Source organism: Pezoporus wallicus, unplaced genomic scaffold (genome assembly GCF_028554395.1).
Source record: "Pezoporus wallicus isolate ANWC-B61680 ecotype Strahan unplaced genomic scaffold, APGP_CSIRO_Pwel_v1 contig_1438, whole genome shotgun sequence".
NCBI lineage: Eukaryota > Metazoa > Chordata > Aves > Psittaciformes > Psittacidae > Pezoporus > Pezoporus wallicus.
The window spans coordinates 1,010,039-1,037,989 of NW_026638681.1; the positions used below are offsets into that span (position 1 = coordinate 1,010,039).

The following is a 27,951-nucleotide window of genomic DNA, read 5'->3' on the forward strand; positions in this document are numbered from 1 at the left end:
TTGCTGTATATGTTCACAGAGGAATAGAACCATACAAAATTAGCCCCAGAAATGTTCGACTCCTTTGCTCACATGTTATGCAGCAGATCTATGGATGTGTTTCAAAAGTGTCCAGGGGATTCAGATGTCTGGCATCTTGCTCAGATTCCTAAGCATTGAAAGAATCTGCAAAAACCTAGATGCATGCTAGCTGTAATCAGAGCACAGAGAAGCAAAAGCATAGCAGAAAATTGTTAACCTGTTCCCCATGAAACACTTCATAATACAGCTTTGTTATTATAAATCTGCACAACTTTACTGATAGCATATGAATCAACACAATAAAACTACTTTTTTTTTATGGAAGGACTAGCAAAATGCTTTGTCTTACTCTCAGGTAGCACTAAACCCAGGTTAGTAAGGATATCTACTATTCTAAGCACTTCAACAGCTCACTACCTCCAAGACAACCAGCCATATTTTTTAATATTTTGCTGCAGTTGAACATAGTTCACAAAGCAGAACCTGTTACAACCAGAAATATACTGTATTTCCTCCACATTCTGAATTGGGAAGTAACAGACTGATTTCTACCGTACCCTATTCCTCCACCATTGACACACCTAGATCTCTGCTGAAGTGTAAATGATCACCGAACTGCTGAAAAAGTTAATTGTTGAAAAGTGTTCATTTTAACAGGAGACACACAAATTCCTGCAAAAACAACAGATCAATCATAAGTGGGTAGATAAAGAAAGGTATTTTTGTTTCAGTGATCTGTGTGCCGTGATCTGGAGTGGACTCCAATTTTGAAAGGAATTAAATCGTGTTTTGCACCTGGTCGGGAAATGGAAACCCGTTTGCAGAATTTCTAAAAAATCACAGACATTGTTCCAGCATTACAGTGTGTGTGTGGGGGAATCAACAGATTCTTGAAACTAATCAGGATTAGTTAGAAAGAAGGTGGGTTTTGATAGTTCTCAAAGCTTTACCTGAAATATCAAACATGCACATCCAGCCATCATAAAAACCACAAATGTCATGAATCTGTTTACTACTGAGAAGGATTAGCTGAAACCTCTTACAGAGCCAGACAAAATGCACTAAATTCTTTCCACAAAGGAGCTGTGTATAGCTCCATCCTACAGTGCCCCCATGTTTGCTTAGAAAAGAAGAAATAGAAAATTTGCTTCTTTAGCCAAAATTCTGTTTAGGGAGTGAAGGTTTAGGGGAGATGGACAAAGAATTAACCGGTTCCATTCAGCCATCCATCTTTGCTGCTTCCAACTTAGCAGAAGCTGATCTATTCCGGTTCCACAGCAATATCCTCCTCTGTCAGCCCACAGGAATGTCACGGAGGGAGATAATGCTCACAGGGTCTTTATATTTTCGGTGTCAAACAAGAGCAGGAGCTGGTGGTTGGCTGGAGAACAGAAACAGGAGCCAGGGTGCCCAGAAGTGTGGGCAACCAAGGGAAACTAAAGCACTGTTTCTCTGCACAGACTTCCTGAGATCAGCAATTAAATGCACAGGATTAGGGAGAAGTTTATGTCTGTCACATTACACTATATGGGTTCCAACGCAGCTAGGTGTCGACTATGCTATGTCTCTGATGCTGGTAAAGCGAATAGTTAAAGTACACCCTTGGAATATTTTCTGTGATGCTGACCACTAGAAAGGATAGCCAGCCTGGAACACTGAGGTGAAAAGCAGCTTTTGCAATGGTGTTTATTGTCTTGAACATTGTCATGGATGTAATGCAATATTATACAGCTAACTGTACAGTTTTATTAAAGAAGCATTCATTGCTTTGATCCTTTCTGAAGAAGATCGATGCATTTGAAGACCAGAATATTCTGCCGATGAGGAATTTTTTTCTCTTGGCAGAAATCCAAGCATTAAAATGTAGGCTTTTGTAGCTGTGGTGAGTAATCTGTCAGCAGGGAAACCATGACAGCCTAGAGAAGAAAAGAAAAAATCCAATCGCATTGGAAACAGATACTCCATAAAAATAAATAAGGGGGAAATATTTTCCTTCTCTAAAGTCTTATGTTGAAAATTATTGTCCTGACAAAAACTGCCCACTTCGATTTATTTGCTAGAATTTCTGATGATGAATCAGGAAAGAGCTGAAAATCAGTTATGATGTTCTGTATTGCAGCTGATAGGTTTTCTTAGTGTGGACAAAATATACAGCCTAGGACAAATTCAGACAAAGCATTTAGATCAGACACTGAGGCCTTTTTTTGGTGTGCTATATGCCATCCCCTGCTACTGCTAGAAAACTCTGTAGGAGCCCAAAGAGCATGTGGGCTTGCCTGTGGATTTCAGCAGAACTTCCATTAGCATCCATGACAGCCATACTAGAACAAGGACTTTGAAATTTATCCCAGTTTAGCTATACTTTCTGAGTTATAACATGGAAAATCCTCACTGAGGTTAATAGTGTGTCATCTACCCCTCCTGCCCTCCTCTAGTACTACAACAAAAAGGTATGGCTGTGAAATGAGAATATTTGGAATGTCAGCTAAATAACACACAGTGTTGCAGCAGCTCTGCTGGCCTTCCCACACCTGTATACACAACAACCTCATGCTTGATTTTTGACAAGATATTACCAGGTTCACACTGCTGTGATTTCACAGTGATATCTGACTGCAGACTGTTATTTTGGTCCAGAACTTGATTTACAAAGGTTCAGGGGTTGTGGTCTTGTTGCCTTTCCCTTCAGCACTGCTCAGTGTGAGAGGAAGTCCCAGGCACACAGTGGGGACTGAATATCCAGCTGTGCAGCCTCTTGCTGCTACCCATGTCGTACCTCCACTCAGCCCTGTTTGGGACTACAGCTGAGCAAATAATTTGTGTCCCATTTTGATGCCTGAGCTGAAAGTGATAGAACATAACAGATACACAAAACCGAGGCATTCATTATTTTTACAGCTTGATAAAACACAAATATGACGTTTTTCTCACCCTAAAAAAAATGTGCGCTGGAAAAAATGTACAGTAAAGGGTTTATTTTCTTTTTGAAAAAATAATATTTAGGGCAATTAGAAACACTGAAAATTTAAAATAAAAAATGTTATCACTTTTTTTGAATTCTAAAACTATGAATTTAACACAAATTTCTTAATACATTGGACCGTGTAAAATCTGAGGGTTTAGTAAATACCATACTCAACTACTTATTCACTAAGAGCACACCTAGAGTTTATCTGAGAGTTATGACAATGCCATTTCTGGTGAGGTTTTTTTTCACCTCTGAAAGTTTTCACTAGCTTTTGTCAACATGGTTCTAAAGCCAACAACAAATAACAGGCTCCTGAGATCTGGCAGTAATTTGCTGAAATTCTAGGAATGCTGAGACGGGAGTTATGGTTTATGTTAAATGCCAATGTCCTCTCACGGTTCCCATGGATCACACAGTATTACCCACACCATAACTTTTCAAGGCCCTTTAAAGCTTTGTTCTTGCATCACTTTCTCAGGGAAAGTTCCCATTGGTGTCAGTAGCAGCTTTTCCTGAGAGAAAACTGCAGAAGCTTTAAGTGTTTGGGAAATTGGAGTTTCTAACACCAGTCCCTGGGGCCCCAGCATTTGACATGTATTAAAATTGAGCAGCTGAGTTAATCATTAGAGTAAACCCAGTGATTTAAATACCAAAAAATTAAAGTTTATATTGTAGATTTCACTTAGTGATAAAAAATAGGTCAAACAACAGCAGATTAAAATCAAAATACACCACATTTGTGTCTAGGAGTATTTCTGCTACATATATATCTTGCCTGTAGTCAAAACTGTGATGTACTATGGGGTGCATTTGAAGTATATGTATTAATATTCACTATTTATTGAGGAAATAAGCTGAATCAAGCCTGTAGTGTAAGGTAAAACAGAAGCTGACCCTAACTTCTAACTACTGTTATCCTTTTTCCTTACCATAATTGTCCATTTTCTGTTTTCAGCCTCCTGGAAAACCAATGACCGTGGAGAATAAAATACTTCATCATCAACTTCTTCAGGTTTTCTGGGTAAACAGTGTAAAAAAGTCCAGTTGGAAGCAGCAGATTTCGCAGTCTGTAGATCAAAAAGCATATAAAAATAAATACATAAATAAAAACATGTGAGGACATAAATAAAACCTTTAACTAGTAAAAAGGTTAAAAAATTCCTTATTAGCTCCCACTTGGGTTACTTCTCTGATGAACTCAGAAGGATTCCACTGACTGTAAAAGAATTCCTCATTTGTGAAAAAGATGGGAATATCCCCATGAAAGTCAGTACGAGGTCAGTGCTGACTTCACAGAAGTTAGATATTTACTCCTGTTCTTCTGGCTTTAGTAGGGGAGTAAAACTCCAGGGACCTAGTGGATCAATAAATTGCAGTCTTTATTTGAATGCCACACACTAATATAATCTATCAATAATTGTAACAAGAACATAATAAACCATGATTTAAAAGGCTATATTTTTTCTCTTTTTATATTGTCATTCATAATATATTGATCTAATACCAACAAACAATGAATTTAAGCATTTTAGGGCAGTTCAGAGACATCAATAACCATCAATAGTATTTTGTGAATTTGTGTTAAAATACAGTCAATAAAACCAGTAATTCTATCAGCAAGGAAGATGTCCTTTTTATCTTATGCAATTAATAGTTTATGATTCTGTGTATCCTCTAACTGATTTTGTGCTGATAAGCATTTCAACTGGACGATTTTAAAGAGATATATTTGATGATTTATTCATTGACAGACATACACAAAATTGCCCCAAATGCTGCCCAGGCATTAAAGAATTTATCTGTGAGCTGCTCATTCTAAATAAAACATAAAGGATCATTTCTGGTATCAAAGAGGAAATGCAAAGGTAGAAATAGCTTTTAGGTCATAAAGAAGTGAAGGATTAACACTCCTGCCCATGTTCTGGAGTTAGGCCTCATTGGGAAGCTCTGCAAGAGGCCAAGCCATGTGAAGTGTATAAGATAACTCAAACTTTGTTACTTTTGTGAGTTTTTCAAGCTGGATGGAGGCTTGAATGTGGTTGTTCCATAGCCCCAACTCAAAAAGATAACAAACCCATGCTTTGCTGATGTTGATTCTCATAAATGCAAACTGTAAAAACATCCAGAAAACTAAACCACAAAACTAAATCTCAATTTTTTACCTGCATTGTAATTTGATAACCTTGAAATGCCTTTAGTCTTTCTTTCTTTTCCTCTTCTTGCCCCATACTTATCCATGTATCTGTAACTAAGACATTGGCACCATCTGCAGCCTCCAAAGGGTCTGTTGTGAGGAGTAACTTGGTACCATACTAATGTGAATAAAGAAGACAAGAAACATCAACTTTGTTTATAACAAAAATAAACTCTATTCAATCTGTTCTACTAGCCTATTTCTTAGGTTCCTACCTCACTGGAGAACTGCTCAGTTATTTTAGTTATCTTGAGGTCTGGTTCAAAGCCCTGCCGAAAAAGGCAATAGGTTTACATACAAGATTTAATTGATTTTTTTTACATACAAGATTTAATTGATTATTAACACTGGTTAGAAAAATACTGATTGAACCATTTGCCATGGGAAAAAGAATGTCTTTCAGAGTGGTAAAACTAGTGGAAATTATGTTAATTTTGTTGAAAGTTTATTTTGGAAATAAAATGGTGAAAGATGTTCTGATAAGGTAAGAAAAAATAAGTTTGAACAGTTACAGAATGAAAAGACTATATATAGGAGGGTTTTTTTACCTAAACTTTTTGCTTTATTTTTTATATTGTACTACATTGCATCATCATCACTGTGAACCAACCAAGATGCAACAATTCCACAAATCTGAAACCATTTTTGTAGTGTTTTGTGGGGAGAGTGGATTGGATGACTTTATAACACTTTTACAAGTGGAACTATCATCTTCCATGATTTATACTGCAGTCACAAATTCCCCTCAACCCTTCTGAAGTTGGACTCAGTAGAATTACTTCTGCTTTGCATCAAGATAACTGAATCAGGATTCTGAACCTTGGTTCTGAAAGCTGGCATGCAAGATACATGCAAACAACACTAGCTGAGGCCCTTGGTAACTGTCCATGTGGCTGAGACAAGAATGGGCAGTTTGCCTTCTTTACTCCATGTGGATGGCTTTCCTACCATGGGAGTTGCAATACGCAGGTGAATTCCCAGCTTTGCAGCACTTGTCATGATGGAGTGAAGAACGTTGTTTCCATCCCCAATCCAGGTGATTGTAAGCCCATTCAGCCCACCATAGTGCTCCTGTCAAATGAATCAGATAGCCCTCGTTATGTTCCAGGAAGCTGATGCCCTAGGTAGGAGGGGTTAATCAGACAGGTCTGCTGCAAAGAAGGCTGGCTACTTCAAATGCTAGCTGCATGGAACCATACTTCTTAATTAAACTTAATGCAGCTACAAGATGGCCAGAGAGGAAAAATCCTCCCATGTCTTACATGAAGGGTCAAGTACTGCAGCTTTCTCACCTGAAGGACACATTGACATGTATGACATATTGGGAAGCTGAGGCTGAGACACAGTAATGTACAGCTGTGGGTTGGTGCTCATAAATATTAGTGAATGGTAGAAATTCTTTATTTAGAGGCAATGCTGTCACCTAGCATAGCACTCATTCCAGCTTTCCCCCAAATTGTGAAAATATCCCTATTGAGGATGGCCTTGGAGTGCATTTTAACTGTCACAGCTGTACAGGACAGCAAAAAAAGCAATACTTTGAAAGGAGCTGTGCAGCTCATGCGCTCATGGTTTGCTCTGCCTTGCTCAGCCTAAGAGTGATTCTTTTAGAGTGTGGATTGTATGAACTTGAAACAGCATTTCAGCATTGACTGTAGCTTTGCTCGCTGGCACTTACAGCCTGTACATGTACAGCTACTCTGGCCCTCAGCTCCCAGCAGATAAGGTCTAAGGAGGAACAACAGTAATATGATTTTTGTATTTCAAAAACAGGAAATATGGCCTTTTTAGCCATATTGTTTTGAATATGCATGGTTATAGGTACTTAAGTTGATACCAGAAAGTTTGTAAAGACATAACCAAATGCTTCTATATGCCTGATCTGTACAACTCCACCTCGTGACTCAAAAGGCTAAAGACATGATGGAGAGCCTTTTATTCTTAGTTCAAAACTGGGCCAGGCTACAATTGTATTGTAGTAGCTGGAAGCCAGACAGTGTTTCAACACTTTGTGTGACATGATTCAATGCTTGTCAGAGAGGATAAGCATCCACACTGCAGAGCTGTCCTAACTGGCAACTTTGCAGGCAAAGATGCCAAAAGACTGAATAGGGAAAGGGCTGGGATTACCCCCTTCTCTCCTGGCAGCAGTTTCTTCTAACAAATAGTTATGAAGTTGTTCCAGAACAAAGTTAATGGCATTTCTGCCAATGACCACAATTGAAGGTCAAAAATAGTAGCTTTTGAAATATTGAATGACATTAAAATACCATTGAAAACTAAAAATAATGGAGTCTGAGGCTGCCTACAGTTTAAGGGCTAAAACTAGGATACTGCAAAACTATCGCTTTTTCAGTTGATGTTTGCTAGCAGCAGGCTTATTGGCAGAGGTTTGATGCAAGGGTATTTACAGGAGAGCAAATCAGAACTTTGCTGGCATGGAAGTTATTTCAGTGAAACAGTTTTGCAGGTCTCTTAAGGATCTTTCAAAGTCCTTCCACATCTCCTAGCAGTGGTACTTCTAAGAGAAGCCCAGACTAAAGCATTTATTTAAGGGCTTGTTTCCAGCTAGTGCTTAGTGATAGCTGAGACATGAACCCACAGCCATGAGCAAATGAGACAGCCCTGAGATCTTTTGATCTTACGGTTTAAAAATAGGCATTGTAGCCTTAATGCTCAAAGCACTCACTAGTGAGTCACAAATATACGGCTGTGTTAAATAACTTCCACCTTATTACCAGCTGCTACTCTGCATTAAAAGAAGCACAGTGCCTACTAAATACTTTTCTCTGCTCCCAAGCTACTAGCTGACACAGATAAAATACAAAGTACTGGAGATGTCTGTATAATGACCCGCAATGTGCACTGCAAATTGCAAAGCTACATCTGCAGTGACTACTGTACAGAGTGGACATAGCTGAGCTAATCTTAGTAAAGACATTTAGCTAATGGAAAATGTTGTAGACAAGGCAGAATCAAGTGGTGTGTGTGCTAGTGGAGCCTATTTTGTATCCTGTGCTAAGCTTTATGTTGTCACTGGTACGCTGCGTATCTCAAACCCCTTCATCTAAAGCCAGCTTACCATGGCTGTGACTGCACTGCTTACACACATACATCCTGAGCTTCCAAGAAAGATGAGATGATTGTGTTGGTCGGAACCAGAAAGCTTTGAGGGAATACGAAAGCTACCACAAATGAGATTATTTATTGTTTGTTTGTTTTATAGTATGTGCCTATACAATTGCTCAGAGGAAATCCTGTTAAAGGTGTTTTGCCACAAATTAACACTTTAGGCTAAACCAGAACCTTTACAATACATGCTGATCACATGAGCTTCTGAAGCTACACATCCCTCCCCAATTTTTTCCAAACTCTATTATATTGATATAGACTTTTTACCTGCTTGGGTGTTCTTCAGTTTCTCTTTACACTTCAAAATACTTATTCCCCTAGTAAAGCCATACAAAAAATAACATATTTAGAAAGTCTAGAGCCCTTCTCCCTGATGAATGCCTCTTTGGCTGCTGTAGTGCCACAAAACTTGGCTTTGCTATTGTCATGAAAAATCCCTGCTAAATAATTAATGTCGCTTTTACAGTCAACTTTCTCACCCTCATGCTGTTTTTACAATGCTTCCTTCTGTTCTTAGCTGTGGTTGCAGTGTATCAGTGTATCAAACCCTGGGAAATAATAAACACGCTCAGTGATTTAGCACCGTTCTATGTTCAGAAAAGACTGGTTTAGCTAATTAGGGATATTCGTGTCTGCCTCTGCCTGGACTTGCTTCCAGCAAGACTGAAACTCTGACACCATTATAGATTACTTCTGAAATGTTTGACCACAACAGTCAGAACAGCCCTCAATTAAAATAAGCTTTTGAATACTGAATCAATAATCTGTCAAAATTTAAAATGGAAGCCCTTTGGGAGGCAGTGCAATCCAGTAAATCAGAAACTGGGCAAAATTGGATCTACTGACTCTCAAGCTGACCTAAAGGCAGATGCTGGTCCATTTATCTTTCTTACTCCCACACTGGGTTTTGTCTTGTTTATTGAAACAGTATATTCTAAAGGATCAGACCAGATCTTAGTTGGGATTTCAAATTGTTACAGTAATGATGGTGATGATGACGATGATAGTGGTGGTGGTGGCGGTGAATCTGAAGACTATAAAAATTTGAGCTCTTTGGGTGACAGACTGAAGAGAAGTTCAGGTGTATGGCAGCCCTCTTCAAGCTGGGCAACACTGTAATTAGTTACACTTCTTAAAAAGAAATCACTGATGTATTTCTTATGCCAACCACTTCTTTCTGAAAAAGGCATTCCCCATCAGACCAGTGACATAAAAAGCTAGTGGCATATGGACCCGCTCTAATTACCAGTCTGGCCATCCTGCAGTCAACTACAAGTTAGCTGATATGGCCAATGACATTACTATCAGTTGAATCAATGTCAGTTCCCTGCTTGTCCCTGAAATACAAATTGTGTGATGCTGCCCTCCAGCCAAGCTTCACAGAGCAGAAGCTGTGAGCCACAGCTTCTGCCTAGGAAACTGAGAGGTACCGGGTGAGCTCAGCAAGGGGCTGTTACATGCTTTCAGCACAGAGAAGTGGCTCTGCATGTGCACAGTACCAGCACTCGTGGTCTCTAAAGGCCAAATCCCCAAACCCTCAAAATCACGTTGCATAATGTTTACAACTGTTTCTAGTGGGTTATAGATCAAGAGCAAACTCAGATCAACACAACTTTTAAGAAAGAGGGTAGCACATATGCTACATCCCTCTTAGCATAACACAGGGCATTAAACCTGACCACAGTATTAAAGGGCAGAGTCAGCTTAGATGTCAAACATGTGGGGGGCTCCAAGTTGCTCAAGAAGAAGGCACTGGGCAAGAGGATGTTGAACCTGAAGAATCTCGCTCCAGTATTCATGACAAAGCACACTTTCTGATATGACAAGAACAGCCTGAACACAGAACGTGAACTGATAACCCTGAAAATAAACCAGCCACATTGTTTGGGGAATGCAAGAGACTATAATAAAATAACCACACTAAAAAGCACCTGTGAAAAGGGAATTAGAAGTCACAAGAAAGAATACATTTTAACAAAATAAACCAGAAAATTAGGCAGTTTCAGATCAAAGAGAAGATGCTTGAAGAGGATTCAAGAAGGCGTGTGATAAAATGAATAGGATTTAGAAAATGGAAGAATAAAAATGTGCTAAGCATGAAGAGGGCCAGAGTGCATGCAGTCCTCCACTGGCAATGCAGCAGGAGGGAAAAAAAGAGAGAGAAAAGAAAGTAAATTTTAGTTATGTACTGACAGGAGGAAGGAGCAAATACAGGCAGGAAAATATTTACAGAGATAAGGAAGAGACATTTTTAAAGATAAATAAGCTGTGCATAATCTGTAGTTACATTTATATATAAGGCTAGCAGTCTGTGCCACTATTGTATTTTGCATGTGTGTATGAGCCAAATATATTGCCTTTGCATAGCAGAAAGGCAGTGAAATGTCATATATGAACTTTCAATTAATTTAGAGAATCAGAGGTACTATTCAACATCCCCATATTAACCTTACTGCAGGTGGTTCTTGGGTAACATTTTTTTACCCTGCTGAAAATCTCATGAGAAGTTTGATCTTGGTAAGTAACAACTAGACCCTGTGGCTCACACTTCTTTAAGTGTTATTCCTACTTCTGTGACCTCTTAAAGTTTATTATAAGATTAAAATGCCATTTTATTACATGCTACTGGCTTAAGACCAGTCTTCTTCACTTCAGTGTACATACAGTGCACAGGGGAAAAAAGGCAGTGGGCAGGCAGGTCAGAAAAGGAAAGAACAGGCAGTGTCAACATCCACAGTGCTCTGAGGGTAACCGAGAGTTCCCCCCTGCCTGAACCTCTCTCCTGGGTGAGAAAGGAAGAATGGACAGTGGGTCAGAAACCGGTGGTGCAGCATGCCCTTGGTAAAGTGGCAGCCACCAGCTGCCCTCTAAAGACCTCCTGGCAAACTCTGGGCTGAGGAACATGCTGGAAAGCCTAGGAGAGAGTTGGACACAGATGGAGGAAACAGCTCTGCTTATTAGGCTGACTGGGAAAGTGCTGTAAATTTTAAAAAGCTTCCATGACTGTCCAAAAGCTGAGCCATTCCTTGAGGTCTCTGTAAGTGCTCACTTGGTAATGATACATATGCACATCAAACGTGTCTTTGTTTGAGCGCAAAGTGATGTGGTTGTGTTTCCTCATAACGTATCATAATGTAAAGTAAGCAGCGACACTCTTTCCAAAGATGTCCTCCCCAGTGCTTGATGAAACAAGGACAACCATCTGCTGTTGCCCAAGGTGTTCAACCCAAAGAAAAGTCCACCCTGTGGGCTCATGTTCACTTGGAGATGTCTGCCCTGTACAAGGACACAATGGAGGTGGAGCAGAGGGTGATCAACAGAGCATGCACTGATTCTGCTCATCTCCATAGGTTTCCCCGTAGTATCAATGGAGAAAGAGATGCATCTCTAGAGTGTGGTTTTGATGCTCAGTGGTCTCTCTTCATTGCCTGGAGATGGAGAACAGGGCAACAGCACCCTGAACCGTGGTGCTACGGTCAGCGACCTGGATAAAATCAAGTTTAGGGGCAGAGATACCAATAGTTGTGTAGGCTGAGTCACAGATTATTCCTGAAGCTTGTTATTCACAAGTGATAAAATGCTAATAAGCTGTTTGCAAGACAGAAGCCTCTATATAACACAACTACAAGATTCACCTGGTTTACACTTGCACACAGTGTTTAAATGAACTTCTGACATATAAAGATTGATGATGGTCTCATTACAGCATACTGTTTTATGTAATTTGAACAGTTCATTAAGGCTGGCACAATGTGATCTCCCAAACGAACCTTATCCTGGGGTATGTGGAGCATTTTAGTCTCAAATTCACCAGTTTTTGCTGGTGTCTTCAAGTATTGAAAATTTTACAAAAAAATACTAATCCAAGCAACGAAAAAGCAATTTTCACTAAACACATGAGTCTTCCAGTATTTAAAGTTTAAGGCATGAATAATTTATTATTACTCTCTAGATCTTTTTCACAGACTGAATGTCCCTTATCAAAGTCTTCAACAGCTGAGAAACACAGCTGAATAGATCAGGAAATTGTTCTGCCCTCTCTTTTTCAAGCACTGTGATTTTTATTCATTCAGAAAGTAAACAAGGTCAGAGAAGTTCATCATAGTTGTCAACCAGCATTGCAGTATAATAATCTTTTTTTTTATAAGCCAGTTCTTCAATTGATTGTAAAACAGCATAGTCCTTTTGTTCACAGATAAACATCTGGTATTCTATGTGTGAAACATTATCCTGCTGTCAAATCAACTACTGCATTAGATTAAACTACAAAATATGTTGTTTTTTTTTTTAACTATTACTTGAAGTGAGCAAAGTTTAAATAGGTTTAAGTGGCTGAACTTTAGGTGTTTGCACTGGTAGCATTAAGTGGCTTTTAGAAACAAATTTCTTTAACCAGTTTCCTAATACAGGATAGTGATTCCTTTTAAACTATTCATAGGTTAGGGAGGAATCAAGAGTGAACCACTGATTTTTTTTTTTTTTAAGTCAGTGGAAAATCTTCCACTGGCTTTGACTGAGCCAAAAAGTATTACATTACTTTTATGTAATATGCAAAGCTCCTTGCCCATTTTCTGAATTGCAGCCTAATTCCAATGAAGTACTTAATTTCATGTTTCATCTCAGTCCCTTCAGTCCCACTACAGCTGGTAGGACCAGGTAGTTGTTTTAAATAAAAAAGTTTCTTAATTATATTGCTGGATCAGTATCTCTTCAAATAACAAGTGCCATATAACTGCCACCTAAAAAAAAACCCTGAGAATAAATGCTTTTGAACCTGACTTCCCAAAATACTTACTAAGACTTGGAGAAAAAGAAAATTATTATTAAAGGGGGACTATATTGTTACCTGAAGAGTTAGGTAATCAGCTAAAATCTGGAGAGGATGGTGTAAATCGGACAATCCATTGATTATTGGGATAGTGGCTTGTTTCGTCATTAGGTGCAGATCGTTATGCTTATAAACTCGAGCCAAGATTGCATTTGTCATGCTGGAAAGCACCCTGGAGGATGGCAGAAAATACCCAAGTCAAATATAGTAAGTACAGCCCTGCTGCACTCTTCAGCGTGCAACACATCAATATTAATGAGAAGTGGCAATGAATCACTTTTTTTTTCAGCTATCTGAATAATTTATCATGTCTGCATAACAAACTTAAATGCAGACATTTAATAAACTTCTAATAGGTAAGCAGGTCTACTTATTAACAAACTATAGCAAGTAAATGAAAACTGCCACTGTATTTTATGTTTTCTTCTCTTTGGTGTTTGATTGTAGCTACAGACAGAACATCAATAAATATTAAGGTATCCAAACTAAGATAAGCGATTGTGTGACACTGTAACATTTGAAGAATTTGGTAGCTTCAGAAGAGACAAAGTATAAGATTTCTTGAGACTTTTAGCAAAGAGCAAATGTATCATTGACTGACTATTACAGTGTCCGTGTATGGTAGCCTGACCTTTGTGAGGATCAGAAACACAGATAAGTCTTAGATTACCTCAATTATTTACTGACCCTAATGAACATAGAAACAGGAGGCTAATAACACTGGCGTGTTCTTTCTCCTACTTAAAAACTTCTGTGTTGAAACACATGATATCAGTGTTAAAGTAATGCCCAAATTTGAAATTCGGTATATGGATAGGGGCACGCAGGAGTCACTGTGCCACTCTGGCTTTAACCTCATTTTGCCAAAGTGTGAAAGATTGAGAGATTAGCATAGTATATGCGGTGTGCTCTGAATTCTTTAAAGAAATTAAATATGGATTGGAGCTCTGCCTTTCTCTGCATTTCTGCATTTTAATCAGGCCCTGAAGCCTGACTTTGAAGTAGTATTTTGTGTGTTTTCATGTTATTTCTAATAGGACCTTAAAATAAAACAAGGAAGAGACTGAATAGAAGAGTATGCAAAATCCTTGTGGTATCTATCTATCTTCCTGATTAGCCATCAAGAATTCGGGCATCTTCTCTTGTGGAAATGCAGCTGTTAATGCTGTTGCCTTTACACAGACAAATCTCTTGATGAAGTCAGTAACAAATATTTTCTACTGACACTGGACATTCCTCACACAAGCAAAACTCTAATAAAATATTACAAGGTTCCCTCTTGGGAAGCTCTCTTGGAAGAAAAGACTGCCAATAGTAGCTATAAGTGAGAAGGAGGAATCGAACAAGGTATTTACTGATTGCAAGGTATTGAAACAGCTGCTGTTTGTGTCATTATTTCTTTTTAGCTCATCAGTTTCTTTTTCTCTGAATGTTTATTCTAGCTTGAAGCATGCAACTGTGGAAAATCTGTTCTGCTCTTAACTAGTCATCAGGAACGGCATGCATGGCTCCTTTTGTTAGCCATCTAACAGGTGCCCACTCTAAGCAATACATAGCCAGTCCTACCAGCAATCACAATGGAAAATAGCCCATTTTTCTTAGACTCCACTTTTTTATTTATTTTTTTTTTTTAGGATGGCAGTACAACTGATTCTAACCTGACATGAGTGAGAAGATGGTCCCTTTAGAGGATATGCCAGCAGAGGAAATTCAGTCCTAATCAATTACCAACTAGTGAAAACTGGTGAATTTTCTTTCTGTTGAAAAAAAATTTCTATCTGCTTTTGAAAGCAGATACTAGACTTTATTAGACACAGTGGCAAGACTCCAGGCAGTCCTTCTGCCAGCATTTCTACATATCATATCTTACAGTAGGAAACTCAGGAGGAAACCAGGTTTATTCTTTGTGAAATCAAAACCAAATTGAACTCAGGAAAAAAAAAAAAAAGAACCAACAACAACCAAACACCAAAACAAAGCAAAGCAAAACAAAACAAAACTTGTCTCAGGAGATGAAGAAGTCTGTAATCAACTCAAAGGAAACCATATGAGGCTGGAATTGCACCGGAAAACAGACCTGGCTGGATGAGAGTCTTTAGTAAAGACAAAGTTTTGGAAGGTGATGGGGAGTAAACACAGGTTCATCAGGTGACTTTTGGTTTAAGGTTCCTGTATTATCACCAACTACAAGGTCCTTCTCTCTTTTCATTCTGTTTGCAAAACTGTGATCCTATCAATTTCAAAATTCTAAAGCTTGGAAATATATAAGTGTATTAGAATGCTGCATGTCTATCGTTTCAAAATAACTTTTATTTCTACAGAGGAAAGCTGGAAATTTTTAATGAAGTGTATCCTCTGAGGAATCCAAAATTAAACACAAGTAAAAGTATTCTTTTTTGGTGTGGCTGATTTCTGAATTTGCAAATGGGACATTTGCATATATTTCAAGTAGAATATTGCTATCCAAGGTAGTTTTGGTTTTCTTGTGAAAGCACACAGGTTTTAATTTCTGACAAGACTACTTCATTGTCATTCGTAGTCTTACAGGAGCACATGGTGGATGTGTTCTCAGTAAGCAGTGAGAAGTAAACCCCATTCCCCATAGATGCAGAGATCCATCCCCTAATAATGCCAGTGGACTGGTAAAATCATCCTAAGAGTTCTTCGCTGCTGTCACTGAACGTTATGGCCCCTGAGCTATAGTGGTGCACAGTGGGTCTGCTCTATAGTGGAAAATATAGTACTTATATTTCATTTCATGTAATATATCAGACATGCTAAACAGCACTGAAAGGCTTAGAGCTCTTTTATGGGCGGTGACTTTTGCTACTGTGTCAGCATAAATGTAAATGTCTTGTGAAGCATGGAAGAACTGATTTATAAGCAGGTTATAAATCACTAAAGGTGTGTTCACAGCAGAAATTCTTTCAACCATTACCTGCAGCAATTATAATAAAAACTGTGACTTTTATAGATCTGTGCCCCTTTGCTTTAAGTTTCAATTTCAAATACTTCTAATGCCTTCAGAGCCCTAAACACATGGCTCTAAATATTTGAAATACCCTCTGGACCTACTACAGGCATTCTTTTTGTTTATTCTTCCATTAACTGAATGAATTAAGATGGGATCTTACCCTTCAATCACAAGAAATGCCAAGGAATTAACACTCAGGTTGTTCTTTTGATTGTGTAAAGTCAATAATAATTCTGCCAATGAGAGCAGAAGTGAAGCAGAACACGTGGGGCTCTGTAAGATCTTGGGGGAGCCCTCAATCCACAGAGGCGAGTGATATGACTCAGCAGAGCAAAATCCCCAGGTCAGGGTCATAGAAAGGGACTTGCCCTGGAAGAGCAAGCAGTGACAGAGAAAAGTGGGGCTGAAGGCTTGCATGGGAAGTGGGAATTGTGGGAGCTTCCTCCACAGAATGGAGACTTCTCTGGATGGAAGATTTTCTTACTTCTACTTCTTGCCTTATTTCTTGTAGCTTACTGTGTTTCTGATCCAGTGAGAATGGAAGCAAGACACTTGGTGAATAATACTTATTTACATCATTGGGGGGGATTTACCTTTGATAGGTTTCCCATTCACCTTCACTATGACATAGTAAGCTAAGTATGTTTGACTTGAAAAATCCTCCAGCTCTCAAGCCAGTAGAGCTGTAGCTGGAATGCATATGCTCTGAAGCATTTAAATAGCACACTTTGATGAAGCTATAGCTTCCCTGCTTAAACTGTGGGTATGTCCCATGATGTATGAAGAATGCTTTTGAGGGGATGTATTTGAATTCCATGGCAGTGTCTGAGCAATGCTGAACTGGACAGAGTGGCCACTGGACACAGTAGCCTAAAGTACCTCAGATTTGGCTGTTAAGTCTCAGATTAATCTGTTCCCTTTGTAGGTCCATGAGTCTATACATTGTTTGAATCTTTTAAACTTGTAGTTACTAAAGCAAAGCAGTGGGACACACTTTTCTTGAAACATCTGAGCCCTATCACTGCAGCTTATATTGATACTGGCAGAGTTATATATCCAGCAGGGAGTGGAAGCTAAGTACTTTCAAACCTCAAGAGACAGAAATTTTTACTTCCTACTGTCAACACCCATATGTATTCCACTTCAATAGTTAAAAGCAAGAAAGGAAACTTTAAAATGTTCAAACGTTTGGTCTTTTCTTTATGTTTTCCTTGGATTTCACCACAGGGAGAACAGCAACAGAGTTCTCAGACAACCTCTTCCACTGACTGTGAAAACTGTAGTATACAGCAAAGGCAATGGAACCTCATCTGGCTGATTAGATATTTTGAATTGTGCCTGACAAGCTTGACACTGTATGTCTTTCACAAGAATAAAAAGGACCTTTCTGAGACAACTAACCTTTCAGCAACAAGCCTGACTCAGGCTGCAAAAGGCTGCCTAGAAAGCCGCACAATAATGAGGATGGATGAGTCTTTAATACATGGGAGTGTTATGTTCTGCCTACTTTCTGCAACACCGGAGAGAATACACCAGATAAAAAAGCCTGAGCTCAGTTCTTCCCTGTTATGGCGATGAGGATAGTTTGCTAGCTACCCATCCTTACATGCATGTGGGAATGGGCATGAATAAGATCTTCTAAGGGTCCCTATAGAACAATGCCATAGCCCAGCCTCCAGTCCTGACAGTGGGTACAGCTGTGGAAGAGGGCACATGAAATCATAAATTGCCTGCAAAGTGTTGATGCTGCTGAAACAGGGGGATGAGAGTGGCCTTCAGTGCAGCCTGTCACAGCAGATAGGGTAAGACCCATCAGCAGCTGCCCTAACTAGGATAAATAAAGTCCTTGCTTCTTGATTTTGCTTTTTTATTTGCCAGTGAGCTGTACTTCTAGTTCCATGAGGAGCAACAGAACTAGAAGGTTCTAGTCTTGTTTGAATATATGTGCTGTCATCAGTGGAACTGTACTACTGAGGAACATAAAATGTTTCTGTTTGTGTGACTGTCACTCTCATTAGCACTCTATATGCCGAATTTGATAAAAATATTTCTCATTTTGGAGAGCTGAAGTGGCTGTAAGGGTACTGAGCTACACATTTTGTGAACTGATCTGTAAAAATTTAAGAAATGTGAAGTGCCTTCTGACATTATCCAGAATGAAAATACTAGCTTCCAAATTCTATAAGACAGGTTTCAGCCTGATAAACTACCAAATGCATCGTCATTAATCAAGTGATGTTTTACCAACCTTGCTGTATCTGTGAAACTCTCATTAGTGCCCAGATGTATGTCTTGTGTTGTAAGGAAGGCAGGATGTCCTCCAAGTAGAGCAAATCCTACAGTGAGGACAAATAAAAAAAGAAATTAAATACCAGAACATCTTATTTACATCCAAGATCCAAAAAATCTTTTTCATGTAAAAGACATTTACAGCAATAAAAGTAAAACTCAGCAGGGTATCCAGATGTTTCAAACACTTGAAGACTGACAACAAGACACAAATAAATGCATTTTGGAATAAAACCACACAAATGTGATGCTTTGCTGAAATCCTAAGGCATGAGTTCTGATCTGTGTTCACAGGAACAGTCATTCAAGCTGAAAGGCTACGTATTGCCAGAAGCATCACTGTGGGTCCCTGTTAAGAGCTAGGTAATCCATTCATCATGCTGAATTTCTACTTCAAGGGGCTTAGCATTCTAGAAGGGCCATCTGAGTCACTAGGTGTAATCCCACATCCTTGCAAGAAGCTTCAAGTACTGTCACTCAGATAGAAAATCTGAAGTTCCTTTATATACTGTAACAAACCTTTACAAGGTGAGCCAAGTAACTGGATGGATAAGGTCTGAAGAATTGTCCTGAACAGGAAGCCATGGAAAGACCTGCGCATCATTTAAGAATATAAAACACTTCTGGGGAAATTAAAAGGTGTCTGGACAGTATTTTGGATAAAGACAAATTACATGCTAAGGGCAGCTCTCAGGCTCTCTTCTTCCTCATTTCCATTGCACTACCATTAGAAAGCTACCACAAGCAACCAGCTGACAGAGACGGCTTTTCCTTCAGCAGCACTGGAGTCTCCCTGCTTTTCCTTGGGTTAAGTCTAAAGCCTCTGTCCACTGAATCTCAGTGTAAAGTCCATCATGGCTACTTAGAGGATGGTGCTTGAAGGGGGGGGCTGTTTTATGAACTGTATCATATGATTTAGCATAAACCTAGCACTGGACATGGGTCCTACAACTGGGGACATACAAAGTGTCGGGTTTGAACTGGGTTGTAGGCATCCCTGTGAGGCATTTTCTGCACACTGGGTAAGATGTTCTGCATAAGAACAACTCCCTTCTAGTAGAGAAATTGTCAGGGAGATCTTGCTGTGTCACTAACATCCATGGTGGAGGAAATTTCCAGAGAATCTCGGTATGGATAAACCAACCTTTTTGAGACAACGTGATGGGGGAGTATTTTATTGCGACAAAAATCCAGAAGGAAGCCCATCCTTTTTTCATTGCCAGGAAGAAAAAGGCTGCATATAGCACAGAAGAGCAAAGACACACACACCCTTCTATCAAAGTATGATCTCTTGGACGTGGTTGTAGCCATTAGATGGCACTGCAGACATCTCCAGTACTGCAGCTTTAAGATGAGGTTTGTGCAGGTCTGTCAAAGAGTAAAAAGTTGATCCTACAGCTACTCTTCAAATAAGGATTAAACCAGGAGTGAATACTGAAACCTTTCATGGATAAAACCAAGCAACTAGGTTCAGGTGGCAGGATGGGGCCCCACAACTGGGCCCCTGACAGAGGGCAGCCCTTATTAACTTCCATTCCATGTGGGCAGCAGGGTTGAAGTGGGGTTTTCCACTGGCATCAGTTCAGCAAGTCTCCAAAATGCAATAGGTAAAAATAATGCCGGCAAATCATTGGCTTTTTTTCTCCCTCCATTTCCTTAAAAGTCAGATTAAAATTGATGGTGTTCCAGCCCCGACCTGAAGGGCAAATCTCTGCTCTATCCAGCCAGTGTATACCCATTTTATTGAATGGGGATGATTTTACTTTCCCTTTGTCAAAATTAAGGATTGCTCCAAATCTTAACAAGATCAGAGTCAGACACAACAAACTTTTTAAGAATGAAGCATCATTTCTTCTATTTTTTTTTCTGTTAGAAAAAAACGTTTCCTGGTTGCTTTGCCCTCACTGATTATTCAGAACCTTTTTTGTAGTAAGGCAAAAAAAAGTTTAGGTTTCCTCAAATAGTTTCTCTGCCTCTCTGCAGCTCAGAAACAAGCACTGTATTTATAGGAATCCATGTGCAAACTGTCGCCTAGACATGACAGCCTATCTATGCTGTGCAAACTGTCGCCTAGACATGACAGCCTATCTATGCAGTGCAAGTTTTTAAGGAATCCTTTTAAGGATTTCCTCCTCAAGGATGAAATCTGGTTTGTCAGAACTTTTTCCATCCATCTTCTTGTGAGTTTTTTTGAAGCCATATACAATTATGTCAGTGATTTATCTCCCCAGGATACACACAATACAACAGCTCTGCATTTTAGGCTTCTAAATACATATATTTGGTAGATGTTTCACAGTACAGGCAGGCTCCCATGGACATGTTCTGTTTTCTATAAATGATGCTCAGGTAGAAGAGGAATCTGGTCATTTATTCAGAACTGCCAGACGTCAGGCAGCCCAGTCAGAGCCACCACCTGGAGCCTGTGTATATAGCACAGTCTTAATGTGTTGGGCTTTTTGCTTTTGAACTGGCCATCTGTGCAGGGCCTGGGATCGTATTTCCATCCAAAACTTTCCATATGGAAATACAGGAGCTCTGTGCTCTAGCTTTGTATATAGTTGCAGAGACAGAATCTTTGCTTCAGATTCTTTCATCTGACTATCGGTAGAAAGAAAAAAAAGTGATGACTTTTGAAGATATGCAGGCACCCATTCAGCAAATACACACATGCTGGAGCGCTGTGTTAAAGTGGAGGATCTAATCCTCCCTGTTGTCACAAGCTGGTCATATCCAAAGCCACATGCTAAGTGTTTATATGAATATTGATATCCTCAACAAACTCTATTAAATGTTCATACTGCAGAGCCAGAATAGTTTATTATCTCATGACCAGACTTCTCACGACTGTTAGTTTTCAAAAAAGGACAGTTTTATGTCTCAGGCTGTGGCACATTGTTGAGTCCACTCTTTCACACAGGATACAAGTGCTGTACAGACATAAGTTAAATCTTCATTCCAAGCCATCCCTGCTACACTGTGGGGCCAAAGTGAATCCTCCAGTGCACACACTGGATACACAGTAGAGGGGCTGCCGCACCTTCACCAGAAGACATTCACAGCCATCTTCTCAAACTCAAGGAAGGATCCTTTTTTATATTGCAAGGCATCTGAATTTGTTAGTTTCCTCACTGCCTGCCAGGACTTACAATTTCTCGTATGTTCCAGTGCACAGCAAAAGAAGGCATACAGAGCTTTTCTCCCTGTATTGCTTCCTCTCCATTTCTACTCTGTGACATATTGTCTTCATTCAGCACCTGTGAAATGTTTCGATTTGTTTATGATTTGTTCACTAAAACATAACTGCAACTGTATATTTTAAGAGTAACAGTGACAATCAGAACACTTTACACTAAAGTTATAACAAAACCAGGGCATTCAACTTTATGCCATGCCCAAGGATGTTTATTTTACAAGTAATATATGACCATGTGCAATACCTTTGTTTTAAAAAGTACACAAGATTTTATGCAGAATGGGTATGGGATTCTGACTGCAAACAGATGACATTTTCTACTACAATAGCAAAGATGTCACATTTTCCTATATAATAGCCAGTGATAGCAATAAATCTAGTAGGCTCCACAAAACCGGATTTACTTTGCCAAATACTCTACGGAAGTTACTTGTGTTCCTCATTAAACTCACAACACCTTTACACTTGGAAATAGTAAAACAATATGGTTTTCAGAAACATGTATTAGAACAAGATTGTATCTGTTCAAGAGAGTAAAGGGGTAATGAATTATACCACAAGAAGCTGCACGTTATTCAGTACAGTTGCAATGTCATCAGGATAAACATTTTGGAGCATAGTATGTTGGAAAAGCTGCAAACATCAACTATTCTCTTACAATGCATTCCAAATTCATGTTTTTATACTCTTTGATCAATCTTGGCTACTGGGAGAAGTGCTCAAAGACTGGAAAAAAGCAAATGTCACCCCTATCTTCAAGAAGGCAAGAAGGGGGACCCAGAGTATTACAGGTCAGTCAGCCTCACCTTGATTCCTGGAAAGACAATGAAGCAGCCAATCCTGAACACCACTTCCAGGCAGATTAGGGACAAGAAAATCATTGGGAGTAATCAGCATGTCTTCACCAAGGGGGAGTCATGCTTGACCTACCTGATAAACTTCTATGATGAAATGACTGGCCAGGTAGATTAGAGGAGAGCAGTGGGTATTATCTTCATGAACTTTGTTATGGCCCTTGACACTGCCTCCCATAACAATCTCTTGGACACTGCACAGAGCAGATTTTGTAATCAGTGCTTTCCAAGTCTCTAATCCTTCAAAATGAAACCCACTGATTTGCATGTAGTTGTTCCTGAGAGTTGCAAAGTTTGTTTAGATTAATCTCATCACCAGAACCTTGTCCCATAAGTGACCTCTTTCAAGATGCTGAAGGTGCAATGGGTGGGAAATGCTATTTGAGAAGACTCAGGTATCATAAATAAGCACTTCAATGTCCACTTTCACTGGATGTTAGAAAATTGGTATTAAATTAGCTTACTTTGCTAAAAGAAATACATGTGGTCCTATATTTGTTTTGAGGTAGAAATTCCAAGGGAGAAGTCATGTATGTTAAAAAGCAGCTGAAATGTATAGAGGTTCTATGGACAGAAAAAACTTGAGTCTGCCTTTGAAACAAAGTCTTAGGCTTAGGGGACTTACGACCAATTAACTGAAGGTGTGAAGTTCACGCACAGAATTTAAACTGCTCTAAACTCCCTTGTGAAAGCTCAGAAATAAATTTGGGTTATTTCACTGGAGCTTAATCCCTCTTGAATGAATTTATGTGCATTAACTCCCATCCTTAAGATAATTCATTTGAACCTTCCTGAGCTTCCCCATTGCGTAAGCCTTCGAAAGGCAAGGACTAAACTGTGCTTCCCTCTGAATACAGAAGCATGAGGGATAAACAGATTCAGAGAATTTGTCATTACTTGCCCATGTACCACTATGGTAGGCAACTAGAAACTGAACTAAATCCTCTGGAATCAAAAAGGGGGTGGTCTTCATAGACAGGGAATGAACAAGAAAAACCCATTCATAAATCCTGCTTATCTGGAAAAAACAGAAAGCAACGTAAAGAGCAGGATCAGCAGGTAAATGGCTGTGCCAAGGGATATAAAGGCAAATTCAGAAATGCTTGCAGTTAACAGATCTGCTTCTTCCTTCCATTATTTTTATCTTCTCACTCACACCTGGTAAAGAAATGTGAATATTCAACAAGTTCCCTGCCCCCTTGCTAGGGAGAAGTCAGCCTAAAGGATGCTGGGTCAATTAAGATGAGAGAAGGGCAAGCTTTTCCTTCCTTCTTCTGTCACCAGTTCATAGCTATTCCTTGCTAACATGTAAGCACATGAATGATTTCTTTCAGTGGTTCCATTGATTTCAGAGCAACTACCATGTAAATAAAGCTATGTATGTGTTTCAGTGTTCACAGGACTGTATGCTAAAAGAATAATGTTCCAGTGCCTGATCCTATTAGGGTAGTACCCCGGAGTCTCTATTTATTAGAGCCTGCAAAGAATTAAATTTGTGATGCTTACAAAAATAAATGTTAGGAAATGTACATCTTGCCACTACAACTAGGAGCTTATTCCAGAAATGCTTACTTCTGCCTGTTAAATTATTTCTCATCTATCATGTTTTGGAATGATTTGGTGAAATTTCAGTGACTTAAGCAATGCGCCTGTTACATTAATATGCAAGGTGAAACAAAATTAGCTACCATTCTTTTCCTATTTTTGTTTTCAAACTTTGGGTTTCTCCTGAGTGTAAACTGCTAAGTACAAAATTATGCAGTGTTTTCAGTACATACTCACAGTATACCATTTCATATAAAATCTGACTGTGCCAATACTCAGATATACCTGTTTCTGCAGATAATCTTGTTCTTGTACTTCTCTTCTCAAAAATCATGGCCAAAGATTTTCCTTGCATCAAAGGCAAATACTGAAACATGAAAATTGAATGCATTTCAATTTTATAGTTATATACAATTTACAGTGTGAAATACTTCTTTCTTTTTTTTTATTTCAGCATAGAAAAGTTACACAGAGGGTTTTTTCCAACCATAGCTATGTTTTCTTGCCCTTCAAGAAACTTATTATCAGTAGAAAGGTTAAAGGGAAAGAAGTAATTCTAGGGGCAAAAGCAATTGCATTTTGGCACTCAGTTTGAACCAGCATTAAGGAGAACTCTGATACTAATTTAATCCCTTGCAGCGAAGTGTCTTCCATTTCTTACGTTTAGTTCTGCATGTACACCATGTGCTGATGGACAGGGTTAGCCAATAACAGGGAGTTAGCTGTGCAAAGCTGTTTAACCTTTTCACTTGCCAAGTCCTCTGAATATTTAAAGAATATTTCTGAACACTTTACACGAAGGGTTTTTGATTTTTTTAATTGATTTACAGTTAATTAAAGCATTTTACCTCTCCTTTGCACTTTATCCTTTGCTTCAAATCTGCAGCCACCCACAGCAAATACTTCAGCTCATCTGCTGTGTAGTTCTGCAGAGTAAGGAGGTCACGACCTTTCAGATGAACATTCATTTGAGCTGGTGGCCCATACCTGTCTCAAAAGAGCAAAAAATGCACACTTTTTGTCATTCAATACAGACTTGCACTCATGCTAAAGCGAATGAGCAAGAAGATGAAATATCTCCCAGTCCCTTCATTTGAACACTTCATTTCTGAAGTGGAGGAGGTGGCTGGTCTCTTCTCACAAGTAACAAGTGATAGAACAAGAGGAAATGGCATCAAGCTGCACCAGGGGAGGTTTAGACTGGATATTAGGAAAAATTTCTTCACCAAAAGGGTGGTCAGGCATTGGAACAGGCTGCCCAGGGAAGTGGTAGAATCACTGTCCCTGGAAGTGCCCTCAGTGCCATGGTTTAGCGGTGGACTTGGCAGTCCTGGGGTAACGGTTGGACTTGATGACCTTAAAGATCTTTTCTGATCTAGTTGATTCTATGATTCTATGACCCAGCTGGATCAGCCTGATGGACTGTGTTAGTTTAAGTAACTTTTATTGTCAGACTGACACATGATGCCACTATGCACTATATTGATCAGCACCATAACGGAGTCTGAAATAGTATTATAAACTGTACATTAGATGTAGTTTCTTTTGCCTTCTGATATGCAGATGACTTGACTGCGTGCTGCCTGTCAAATAAACCCGAATGCACAAAGACATTCAAGGCATGGTGAAACAGCTTATGTATAGACTGCAAAGTTGCTCTTTGGGGTCACAGGATATGAGGCACAGATCTTGGTGCTCTTTCTCCCTCCTTCCTTAGTGCTTTGTAGATGAGCAGGCACTTGCTATGTTCCATCCTCACCAATACATTTCTATAAATGTGTATGAAATCTCTTCATTACACTGGGGAAGAAAGTAAAAAAAAAATCAACAAAATGGCCATGTGCTCTAGTCCTTACCACACAAGAGAAGTTCTGGCCATGTGCACTGTGTTTATTCAGTGTATTCTGGCTGCCAGCCAGATTTAGGACTTCAGAATCACATGGCATTTGATTTTGATAATCACCCATAGAAGTTACAAGATCAAATTTCCTCTAGCTTAGACATGATGTGTTAATGAAAGTCACATCCAAGCCCTGTCTGTTCAGTGGTCTTTGCTCTACTGAGAAGTGGACTGAGAAATATCCACTACTAATTTCTGCACTGGCAGATAGTGAAGCAGTAAAATTGGTTACCCAGAGAGGATTTGGAATTACAATCCGTGGAGATTTTCAAGACAGGAGTAAGAAAATATATATAGCAGAAAGCAGGACTAGAGGTCTGCTCCTGACCACTGAGTTCCCATGATGATTCTGTTTTATTGCTATGACCTTCAAGAAATGCATTCCCTTCCCTGTTACCCACATCCTCTGAAAGGGGGCAGAAGTCGACAAATTCCAGAGAAGGAGCATGAGACAACATACCAAAGTTAAAATGTAACAGGCAGAACTGAAAAGTCAAGCAGTTGGCTTACTCCTTTCTTAGCAGGGACAGCAATTACTTTGGACTATTAAAACAGGCTGATAGATCCTAGGTTATCCTGCAGTATCAGCCACAGTGTGCTGAACTTGTAATACTCATAGACAGTGGTGATAGCTTATGCCGACATTATGATACAATGCTAAAACCCCCTAAAAATAACAAACAACATTATGTGAGGAGCTTAACAAATCGGATGAGTTTATTGGAAAACCAGATTTACTGCAATTGTTTTACAAACTTGCTTTTCTATCACTTCTGCTTACCAGAGAAAGTTCCCATCGATTGCCAGCAGTGAAAATCCAAAATCCATTAAAAAATTATTACCCAGGTTTCAGGACCACTTTAAAACTGTTGCAAATAAATCACAGAACTCAGAAAACATTTGTTTTTCTTCTGATGCAATGTAGAAATGATAAATAAAAATGACTTACTGCATATTAGGATTCCTGTGATTATGAAATTCACACGTACTGTTTTCTAGCACTAATAATTTGTTACATAATGCTGTTAATGTTCTTACTGACACTGACATGAAAACACAGGGAGATGTGGAATTAAGTTTAACCTGATTCTGGAGATGTGACAAGCATGAGAAGCAGCTCACTGAAACACTGTGATACATTTGCTCTTCTTCAGGCACAGGGGATAGGCAGCTGAAGAAGGAACCAGAAGTCAGGTCACAGAGCCAGGTCTGCATGGTTAACTGTGAACCTCATCTCACGTCATGCTTTTCCTGCAGGTCTCCAGTGTATACAGAGACAAGAAAAAAAAAAAACAAAACCAAAGCAGAGATTCACCTTGCAGCTCCAAGGAGAGAGCTTCCCTCCCAGTACTGACCATGACAACTGTCTAAATGCATAAGAATATCCTGTATACTTTATTTGGATAGTTATTTATTGATTACAGTACCTGCAGAGTAGATAGAAATTAGCAGTATTTCACAAACAATAAAAGGGAAAATCCATCTCCTGAACATGTAGAGCTTGTTGCCTTGAGAAGCAAAAGGGCACTAAAAATGCAGAAAAAAAACATGGCTTTTTCTGAAAATCTCACTCCTTCATAAGATTCATCTGGTTTTGTCTCCAGGTTTCTGACTAAATATCACTGGACACCAGACAAAACTAAAGGATAAACTTACCAAAACTGTCGCAGCCACTGCCTGCTGGTCATTGTTAGTTTTGCAGCACTGAATAAGTTCTTCACACTGAACAGCATCTTCTGTTCGTGTTAGACTTCTCTCAGTCCCACAGATAAAGTTAAGAGAAGCAAAGGCGTTTGAAACAGAGAGCAAGCTGCACTGCTGTGCAGACAAGACAAAATCAAGAACCAAAGTCTTTGCTTTTCTTGACCCAGCCAGGGCTGGTGGGGGCTGACACTGAACCTTTTCCTTGGTCAAACTCTACAGATAAAGACTTCTCACAGACCCGCAGTCTGTGCTCTTTTCAGTGGGCCCATCATATCATACCTGTGTCAACACCATTTCAAGGCAATTTCATGTTTGCTAAATATTTGTACAGGAGCACGTGCTAGTG

The 27,951-nt window shown here is 39.3% G+C and overlaps 1 protein-coding gene across 1 annotated transcript; it reads right to left on the reverse strand.

Moving 5' to 3' along the window:
* Positions 1–1,682: 1,682 nt before the first annotated feature.
* OTC (ornithine transcarbamylase) lies at positions 1,683–27,831 on the reverse strand. The gene is given in 11 exon segments (XM_057411823.1): positions 1,683–1,937; positions 3,919–4,056; positions 5,152–5,301; positions 5,399–5,452; positions 6,132–6,254; positions 13,162–13,315; positions 18,366–18,453; positions 24,287–24,368; positions 24,850–24,992; positions 26,631–26,715; positions 27,557–27,831. Coding segments are annotated over 11 exon segments (1,155 nt in total). The 5' UTR covers positions 27,635–27,831; the 3' UTR covers positions 1,683–1,877.
* Between the last annotated feature and the right edge of the window lie 120 nt (positions 27,832–27,951).